The sequence below is a fragment of the Micropterus dolomieu genome, linkage group LG23 (genome assembly GCF_021292245.1).
Source record: "Micropterus dolomieu isolate WLL.071019.BEF.003 ecotype Adirondacks linkage group LG23, ASM2129224v1, whole genome shotgun sequence".
In the NCBI taxonomy this organism is placed as follows: domain Eukaryota; kingdom Metazoa; phylum Chordata; class Actinopteri; order Centrarchiformes; family Centrarchidae; genus Micropterus; species Micropterus dolomieu.
The window spans coordinates 35,239,902-35,250,261 of NC_060172.1; the positions used below are offsets into that span (position 1 = coordinate 35,239,902).

Below are 10,360 nucleotides of genomic sequence, written 5' to 3' on the forward strand. Positions count from 1 at the left end.
TCTAAATTCCCACAATTCCCACACCAAAGGCATGTGTCTTATCCACTGCCCCATCTTCCAATCAACAGCAGGACACAGTAAAAGAAATTGGTACATGCATGCACTCGATTACATGCATCATTTTCCGTTGAATCCCTCTTGCTTCGGTAGGTAATCTGAATTCAGTACTACAAAAACTACTACACTGACAGATAATTACAGAATTTGAATACTCTGAATGGTTTCTGTCTGAAAAACACTTTCTAGAAACAAATATAATTTGTTGCAAAAGAATAGTGGACATGCAATGCAAAGTTCGTAGTTTAACTGGGGAGACCTTATCAAAGTTAAAAGAGATACTCACAATTCCACAGCTGCTGAGCCATTTATTATAAAATTTGGCTTTAAAACTTCATAAAACAAGACCCAAACAAAGAAGCGCTGAACGCAAATAAGTTAGTAACCTGTGGTGAGCAAACATGTTTAGCTCAGCATTGGCAATCTAACGTTAGCTTGCTTCAGCTACGAACTACGGGAGGTTTACTCCGACTATCGTTCGTTATGAAAAGATGAATGAGCGTTTGCCAAACCTGTGGTGGTCGATTAACGTAATCATTTACGTCCCGCTGGCTGCTGTCACATTAATTATTACAGTTGGCTAGAAAGAGGTTACAGGTTTATTGTTGATCATATAACCTTACAGTTTTATTTAGTTATAACGTTACACTGGTTTGAGAGTCTGCAGGGTGTGTTGACTTACAGTAGTTTATAAGCTGTCATTAACTGCACATTATGGTTGTGCTCTGTAAGTTAAAAACAGACAGGTTTATTGTTGATTATGCAATATCACAGTTTTATTTAGTTAACGTTACACTGGATTTACTGGATTCACTGGATTGGGGAGTGTTTTGATTTACAGTATTTAATAATCCGTCAATAATTGCATTGCACATTACATGGTTGTGCTCTGTAAATGAATAACAGGTTATAGTTACAGAATTCCTTATAGCTATGTAGTTTTATTAGCAACCTGGATTGAACGCAGCAGATGATACAACATTCGTAATAACCACGAGAGACTTGAGACTTGACTTGGACTCTAGCCCAAAGACTTGTGAGCATCTCTGCTACACACATATCTTATCTGTTAACTTTGCAAGTCTTCTAGTACAATCTGACTTTGTTGAGACACATAGCCCATACATGACAGCTAATGACTCTGAAATTATTTGTTAAACATCTTTTAATTTCTATCCATCACCAACCAGCTCCTCTGATGCCACTTATGAACATCAGATCTGCAACATAGCTCCTGCCTGTCCCTTTTGAGGCAAAAGAAACAGAATAATGACAGCTTCCAAAACTCCAGTTTAGTTTTCTTGACAACGAAAACTGTGGAGACAAAGCTCTACTTTGTTGATCCTCGGCTGCTCTCTGGCAGATTCAACTTTGGTCTTAAAAATGCAGATTTTTATGTAACAAACCCTTAACTCAGCATAAAATATCCATCTGTAGTGTGGAATCATTCAGTGTGTTGACTTTTTTTATGTAGTTCTTAATATGAAGTTGGGACGTCTACATCTAAAAAACACAAATCCACATTTCTACAGTAGGAAGATCCTCTCTTGTTATGATTCAGCCCTGAAAGTTAGCCTGTAGAGAGCACCAATCTGAAGTGTAAAAAGTGAGTGAGGAATCAAAACTGTGTTTGTCACTGCTGTCTATCCGCAGCGAAGCCGTCCAAGCCACGGTGCTGGATGGAGGGCAAACTGTTGGAGGGCGGTGATGTTAAGATGAGCTGCAAGTCTGCTGTTGGCTCTGATCCCATCCACTACAAATGGGAGAGGGTACTGGACAAGGGCAAATATGTTGGCAAGTTGCCTCTAATGGCCCTAATAGGTAAGCCCACACACTGGAGTATGTCTCTGCCAATCTATTATACCAAGATTCTTATCTTGATGCCATTACAAGGATTCATATTTAAATATTGAATTTAGAAAATATGCTTCAGCAAAAAAAAGGACACTAATGTGTCACCACACATGATTTCAGCTCAGCTCAGTTTCCTTAAGGAAAATACTGAGGTTTCTCATCCAGCTCAGGTGGACAGGTATTCAGTTCAAAAAATGCTGGACTGTGTGGGTATATTTCAGCTCTTTGACTTTACTGCTTTTTACAATGACTCTGGCAGTGTATTGACTAAAAAGTTTGTACTGCTGACAGCTTAGCAGTACAAACTTTTAAGTCAATACATCCATCCATCCATCCATATTCATCCATACATCCATCCATCCATCTTCATCCTCTTATCCGGGGTCGGGTCGCGGGGGCAGCAGCTCCAGCAGGGGACCCCAAACTTCTCTTTCCTGAGCCACATTAACCAGCTCTGACTGGGGGATCCCGAGGCTTTCCCAGGCCAATGTGAAGATATAACCTCTCCACCTAGTCCTGGGTCTTCCCCGAGGCCTCCTCCCAGCTGGACGTGGCTGGAACACCTCCCTAGGGAGGCGTCCAGGAGGCATCCTTACCAGATGGCCAAACCACCTGGCTCCTTTCAACGCAAAGGAGCAGCGGCTCTACTCTGAGCTCCTCGCGGATGGCCAAGCTTTTCACCCTATCTCTAAGGAAGACACCAGCCACCTGCCTGAGGAAATCCATTTCGGCCGCTTGTACCCGCGATCTCATTCTTTCGGTCATGACCCAGCCTTCATGACCATAGGTGAGGATAGGAACGAAAATTGCCTTACGGCTCAGCTCTCTTTTTGTCACAACGGTGCGGTAAAGCGAGGGGAATACCTCCCCCGCTGCTACTCTTCTCCGGCCAATCTCCTGCTCCAGTCTCCCCTCACTTCTGAACAAGACCCCGAGGTACTTGAACACTTCACTTGTGGTAAGGATTCATTCCCTACCCAGAGTTGGCACTCCACCTCGCCACCTCCACGCCTCGATATCCTGTCCATGGATATCACAAACAGGATTGGTGACAAAGCGCAGCCCAGAGAAAGGCTCCCCTCACCCCATACTCCCGCAGCACCTCCCACAGTATCTCCCGGGTGACCCGGTCATATGCCTTCTCCAAATTCACAAAGCACATGTAGACTGGATGGGCATAATCCCAAGCCCACTCCAGGATCCTTGTGAGAGTAAAGAGCTGGTCAGTTGTTCCACGACCGGGACGAAAACCGCATTGTTCCTCTTCGATCTGAGGTTCGACTATTGACTGAACCCTCCGTTCCAGTACCCTGGAGTAGACTTTACCGGGGAGGCTGAGAAGTGTGATACCCCTGTAATTGGCACACACTCTCTGGTCCCCCTTTTTGAACAGCGGAACCACCACCCCAGTCTGCCACTTCTTGGGCATTGTACCCGACTGACACACAAGGACGTGTCATCCAAGACAGCCCCTCCACACCCAAAGCTTTCTCCAGGGAAATTGAGAGTATCTCTTGTAACTTTGACAGGAAACCCCCATCAGCCTCCGGCTCTGCCTCTACTAGATTGGACTGTTGGATTTAGGAGTTCCTCAGAGTGTTCCTTCCACCGCCCAATTACCTCCCATTCTTACTGTACACAGCTTGGACGGTTCCCCGCTTCCCCTTCCTGAGATGGCGGACAGATCTCCAGAAACACTTTGGTGCCGACCGAAAGTCTTTCTCCATGTCTTCTCCGAACTTCTCCCACACCCGCTACTTTGCATCTGCCACAGCAGAGGCTGCAGCCCTTCGGACCCGTCGGTGTCTTGCAACCGCCTCCAGAGTCCTCCGAGACAACAAATCCCGGAAGGCCTCCTTCTTCAGTCGGACGGCTTCCCTGACCACCGGTGTCCACCGCGGTGTTCGAGGGTTACCGCTCCCTGAGGCACCTAAGACCTTGAGACCACAGCCTTCCGTTGCGGCTTCAGCAATAGAGGCTTTGAACATTGACAGATGCCAGAAAAGCTCCGCCGGAGGTTTGAGTTGAAGATCTCACGGACAGGGGCCTCCTCCAGACATTCCCAGTTCACCCACTCTACCAGTTTGGGCTTACCAGGTCTGTCCAGAGTCTTCCCCCACCCCCTGACCCAACTCACAACCAGATGGTGATCAGTTGACAGCTCTGCCCCTCTCTTCACCCGACTGTCTGAAACACGTGGCCTCAAATCAAATGTAAATGCTCCGTACTTGTATAGCGCCTTTCTAGTCTTTTCGACCACTCAAAGCGCTTTTACAGTACATCTGCATTCACCAGTCACACACATTCATACACTGAGCCTAAGTGCTCAAACGCAAACTAGCATTCACACTCACTCATACACTGGCGGAATAGCCGCCAGGGGCAATTCGGGGTTCAGTATCTTGCCCAAGGACACTTCGACACGCAGGGGGAGCCAGGGATTGAACCGCCGACCTTCCGATTAACGGCCAACCCGCTCTACCTCCTGAGCCACAGCCGCCCCGATCAGATGAAACAATTACAAAATCGATCATCGATTTTTGGCCTAGGGTGCTCTGGTACCATGTACACTTATGAGCATCCTTTATGCTCGAACATGGTGTTCGTTATAGACAATCCATGACTAGCACAGAAGTCTAACAACAAACACCCACTCGGGTTCAGATCAGGGGGGCCGTTCCTCCCAGTCACGCCTTTCCAGGTATCTCCATCATTGCCCACATGCGTGTTGAAGTCTCCCAGAAAAACTATGGAGTACCCTACTGGAGCCCCATACAGAACCCCATTCAGGGTCTCCAAGAAGGCTGAGTACTCTAAACTGCTGTTTGGTGCATATGCACAAACAACAGTCAGAGTCCCCCCCCCCCCACCCCACCCACTACTACTATATTCCTCTGTATATGAGAAAAATAAACTCTTATGTCCTGTTTTCTCTTTGTTGGTACTATGAGATTTGAAAAATCCAGAGATTGTGATGTTGAGGAACTTGACCAAGGACAGCACCGGAGTCTACAAATGCACAGCCAGCAACGATGTGGGAGAAGAAAGTTGCACCGTGCAGGTCAAGATGCAATGTGAGTGGAAAACCCTTGCTGAACTATGAATACTGAATGGGCACAAAATCTGCAACTTTTTAATTGGAAGAGGAAGCCGCTTGCTCACACATTGTCTCACAGTATCAGTAACCTCACCCTCAAATGATTTTTGCACTGCATGTAGTCATATAGTGAAAACGGTGATTAACTTTTCCCACAGTGACAGCATTACTGTGGCGGGGGTGGGGGTGGGGGGTGCGGCACTCGACTGTCACAGGTGTTACGGGGAATTTTGCATGACTGCCGAGAATTGTATGAAAATGCATTAAAGTTCTGCTTTTAAACGCTATACTATGCTTTGTGGGGTTCATCAATAGTGATAAATGATCAGTATATATTTTATGAACGTTAAGAATTGTTAATATATTATTACACTTAGTAAAAGTACCATTTCTTGAGAGTCAGCAAAAACATGTGGCGTTAACCACATTGAAACAGCAAAGTGTCCTAAAACCTTAAGAAGTGAATTGCATAATTCGAACAGATATTGTAGGCTACATACCGAAAATTTGCATCCACCTCTTTTCTTAGTATAACGAGCGTTACCTCCCGCGAGGTGTATGCAATTCAAAGCAGGCATGCAGAATTCGGCACAACACCTGCGCAGCAAAACCTCACTAGACCTTGTGGGAGCAAGGCCTGATCACAACTCACAGTGAGCTCACACAGTCTACCGGATAAGAAAAACAGTCTACCTGTTTTTATTCCCCTATCTATCAATATATCATATATATAATGCGTGGTAACTTCGACAGCTGTTTTCCAAAGTTAACATAGCTATCCTTATTAGCTAGGCTCCTTACATGCTAATAATTGTTTTGAAGATGGGTCTCCGACATTGACAGTGTTGTGTTGGACAGATTTGCGCAGCGCTGTTTATGATACCAACCATTCAATTTACAGACGGGTTTGTTGTCCGTGTTTGCGAGAGAGAAAGAGAGAGAGAGCGCGACCGAGTGAGAGGATGTGCGGAGCGAATATGCACTGCACAGCGCTGCAATCAAGAACAATTAGTAGTAATGTTACTAACATGACCCACATAACACTGCAACAAAACGGCCACAACAGCCCAAAGGAAGAGCCATCCACCATCACTAGTTACAGTAAAGTTACTGACTGCGGTCTAACTGTTATAAAGTGTGACACAGTCTCGTTATAATATTCAGTCCAGCTCACTACCCGTTTCATTATCATCCAATACATGTAGCTGTGCTGACATTGCTGAGCCTCCGGTGACAGATTCACAGATAGTAAAGATAGTTCCTGAAAGCAGCAGGCGAGCTAACGCTGTAGCACGTCGGCTAAATGCAGTAAATGTACCATGATCATGTAATGAGCATGGATTAGTTCAACCTGCAGCCGATAAAACTATTACTGTAACGTTGCAGTGGGAGTTTACCTGAGTTTCCAGCTCTGCCTGTTCTCCCTGTCTGTTCTATATCTGCTGTCACTCTGCCTTTTTTCAGGAGGATTGTGCCGATATGCGTCTCGCTGTGCTGAATGAAGTAACGTTACGGAGCTGGCCGGGAACGTTGAAGTAACAGAGCCTGAACATGTCTATGTGAAAAGCCACAGCCTGCATGCTGGTGTTCCTGCGTTTATTGCAGGATTTCTGTATGACAGTGATTGTGTTTTGGATTATGCTCGCTCATGACTTCAAGCGAGCACGCGTACAAGCACAAGCCTGGTTGCAATCTTAGAACTGCACTGCTAGTGGCCGCTGGAAACTACATAATGCCCCTTTAACTGAAATACATTGGTGTCTCACCGTCTTTAGTCATACCTTCAGTGAAATTTAAAGGTTTTGACTGGCAATATTCTATATTTTATTCTTGCGGAAAGAAAGAAAGCCCAAGAAGAGCTCCAAACCAAAGAATCCATTTCTCGATACATTGTGACATATCTACCCTGCCTACCCAGAAGAAAAATCTATTGCTCAAAATGGTCTTTTCTTTAACTCTTGAGAAAACACTAAGATCTCAATAGTATATCTTTTTGAGACCACTCCAATCTCAATTGTTGCTCCTAAAGCCCCTTTGGAGAAAAGGATGAGGTGAAGAGAGATTGAGGTTTTGAGACTTATGTAAGACAAATGGATACTGAATTGAGATTACAATAGGATAAATGAACAGATGAGATCTCATCATTGTATCTTTTTGAGTTCATTAATGTCTTGCTTATTGCTCCTAAAAAGCAGTTTGGAGCTCTGGGAAGATGTTTGTAAGCTTGATTGTATTACATTGTTGTCTATGCTTGGAAAACTGTGACCCTGAGCTGGATTTGAACCCCGCTCCTGCTGTTCAAAGGGCAACACTGCCGCTGCGCCATCCAGCTAAAACCAATATTGAAGGACTTATTGTCTTTAAATAGAGTACAATTTTTGTTTACTTAAAAGAAGAGAAATACCGTATCCACAATTAAGGTCCTCAAAATTCTACTCAAGTAAAAGGTATAAAAGTATTTAAGTATCAAAAAGTAAAAGTGCTCATTCTGTATGACAGATACATGTTGTATCTCAGTTCTTGCGTGCATTCAGTCCTTAATGAATTAATCTCTAAACATCATGTCAAAGTATTGGGTGTTCCAGTTATGCTGGCTGTGACTACCTTAACAAATTGGAAAACATGACACTTGAAAGTGCATTATTTTCAATGTCAGAATTTATTTTATTTTTCTCAGTAACTTGTAACAGATAATTAACAGTAAATACAATAAGGATTTGAAATTAAGGGGAGTAAAAGTACAAACCCCCATAAAAGGAAAATACTCAACCTCAACATTTGATGTGAGTAAAGAACGTGAGTAAAATAACCCCTAAGTGGGGTCAAAAAATATCTTGGAGCTTTTTTTCTGATCCACATTCTGGACTAAAATTACACTTATTTAAGATACTGTAGAGATCTCATCTTTTCATCAGAGTAAGACAGAGATGAGTTTTTTGCTCCTGAGGCCAATATGAGAAAACAGAGACATATTTGAGAAGAATCATGAGATCCCAGGAGTCATAGCTGAGTTTTCTTTGAGCTCTTTCTCTGATCTCATGGTCCAATGTTCAGGAGACTTAAATTAGACTTATTTAGGATCAGTTAGAGATCTCTTGTTTTGATCAGAGTCAGACATAAATGAGATTTTATATGGTTGTTTCTCCTGAGATGAATTTGAGAAGTGGGAGAAAAGGCCTTTGGTCTCACCTTGGTAGTAAAAGCAGCTCATTTGTGTCTAGGAGAAAAAAAGGAAACAACTATGAGATCTCAACTTGGATTTTGCTTTCCTATGGGTATGGTTCTCATCCCCAAGTCCATACTTGGGGATTGAAAAAAGCCTAACAAATATATACTTTCACATTTTTCACATTTCACTATTACACATTTGCTGCCCTAGTATGGCAGCAGGATGGTGTATGTGGCATTTAGTCAAAATAAATTGCAGAGTGTGTGAGCATGGTAATTTAAGGAACATTTCACACAGTTAACCAGTATGGCTCATTGATGTGTTTGTTGGTTGAGGTGTTCTCATGTGATCTGTTAGATTAGATTAGATTAATATACACTGCATGTGCAATTATTAGGCAAGTAAGTATTCTGAATGAATAAGTATTTCTATGCACATTTTCCAACTCCAAACCATATTAACTTGAATGCTCATTGGAGTTAATCATTTTCAGTTGGTATGTATGTGTAATAAGGGAGGGTGTGGTGAAAGAATGACACCTTATATCAAGGTGTGCATGATTATTAGGCAGCTTCATTACTTAAGGTAAAATGGGCTGAAAAAGAGATTTAACTGACACTGAAAAGTCAAAATTTTCAAAATGCCTTTCAGACGTATGCAACACTCTTGAAATAGCTAAACTTTTGGGGCATGACCATTGGACAATTAAACATTTTGTTGCGAATTAAACTGGGACGCAAGCAGCGCATGGAGAACAAAAGGCACAAATTAACTGCAAAAGACTTGGGGAGAATTAAATGTGAAGCTACAAGGAACCTGTTTTCCTCCAGTGCCATCATATTCCAGAACTGCAACCTACCTGGAGTTTCCAGAATGACAAGGTGCCAAGTGCTCAGAGACATGGCCAAGGTCAGGAAGGCTAAAAAAACAACCACCACTGAATAGCCTGAATGTTAGTCTGTGGAGAGCACCAATCTGAGGTGTAAAAAGTGAGTGAGGACATGTAAGTCAATATGTAAGTATATCTGTGTTTGTCTGAATAGGATTCACAAGTTGAGGCATCAAAATTGGGCAAACAAATACCTGAAGATAGATTTTTCAAAGGTTTTATGAAATAAAGAAACACATGAAATAAGAGTAACTCTTGATGGAGCAGATGGATGGGCCTGTGGCTGGATCACTGATGGACATGGCACCACTTCGATTCAGGCGCTAGTATGGTAGAGGGTAATGGGCTGTTATTATTCATTATTTTTAGAATTGATTCAGGTCTGTGCGTGAATTATAATTCATCTGCAGTTGTTCACATTGTATCATGAAAACAGACAGTTTAGGGGGTATTTCCTAATTTCATTGTCCTACTTGCACTAATGCAAATGTATATTGAACAGTGTGAGTTAATTTTTCCAGACCAGATGCTGCCTAAACAATGTTAGCACTATGCTGTGTTATTGTTGCATTGAATTAAGACATGTAATGCAATTTAGCGCACCAAAGCGTCGTCTTTTTCCATTATCCAACTTGTACAATGAAAATTGAACAAGAAAGTCTAAAACCGGAAACAGAGACCGATTGCCTTCAAAATAAAATGTGAGTTTTTAACTTTGTTATCCTCATTTTAAGGATAGCTAATCTTAATAAATCAACAAACAGTGTAGCCTAAATATTGAACATAATTCATACTTGTCGTATTTCTGCCACTTATCTATACATTATTAATGTATGGATAAGTGCTGTGCTGTGATTCATGTAATGATTCATTTGTATAACTTATAAATCAATTTATTTATTTGATTAAGGCTACTTAGGCTAATCTGTTACTTTGGGTGAACGTTAAAGGCTATACATAGTGTTATGACCTGTGATGAGTCTGACTGGTCAAAAGAGTTGATCTGACTTCATTGCTGCGGGTCTGTTGTCATGGCAATAACTACTACTCTATCCTCGTTATGCAGGAACAATTCAATTCAGTTCAATTAAATTTTATTTATATAGCGCCAAATCACAACAACAGTTATCTCACAGCGCTTTTCATAAAAGAGCAGGTCTAGACCGTACTCTGTGATGATATTTACAGAAGCCCAACAGTTCCCACCAAGAGCAGCACTAGGCGACAGAGGCAAGGAAAAACTTCCTTTTAAGAGGCAGAAACCTCGAGCAGAACCATGGCTCAGGGTGGGCGG

At 42.6% G+C, this 10,360-nt stretch overlaps 1 protein-coding gene across 1 annotated transcript in view; it reads left to right on the forward strand.

The window, feature by feature from the left end:
* Window positions 1-10,360, forward strand: part of LOC123963796 (CXADR-like membrane protein) — a 61,584-nt gene that overhangs the window by 36,825 nt on the left and 14,399 nt on the right. The window contains exons 4-5 of the mRNA XM_046040842.1: window positions 1,711-1,878; window positions 4,863-4,985. Of these exons, the coding sequence (XP_045896798.1) occupies window positions 1,711-1,878; window positions 4,863-4,985 (291 nt within the window). The remainder of the gene's footprint in view (window positions 1-1,710; window positions 1,879-4,862; window positions 4,986-10,360) is intronic.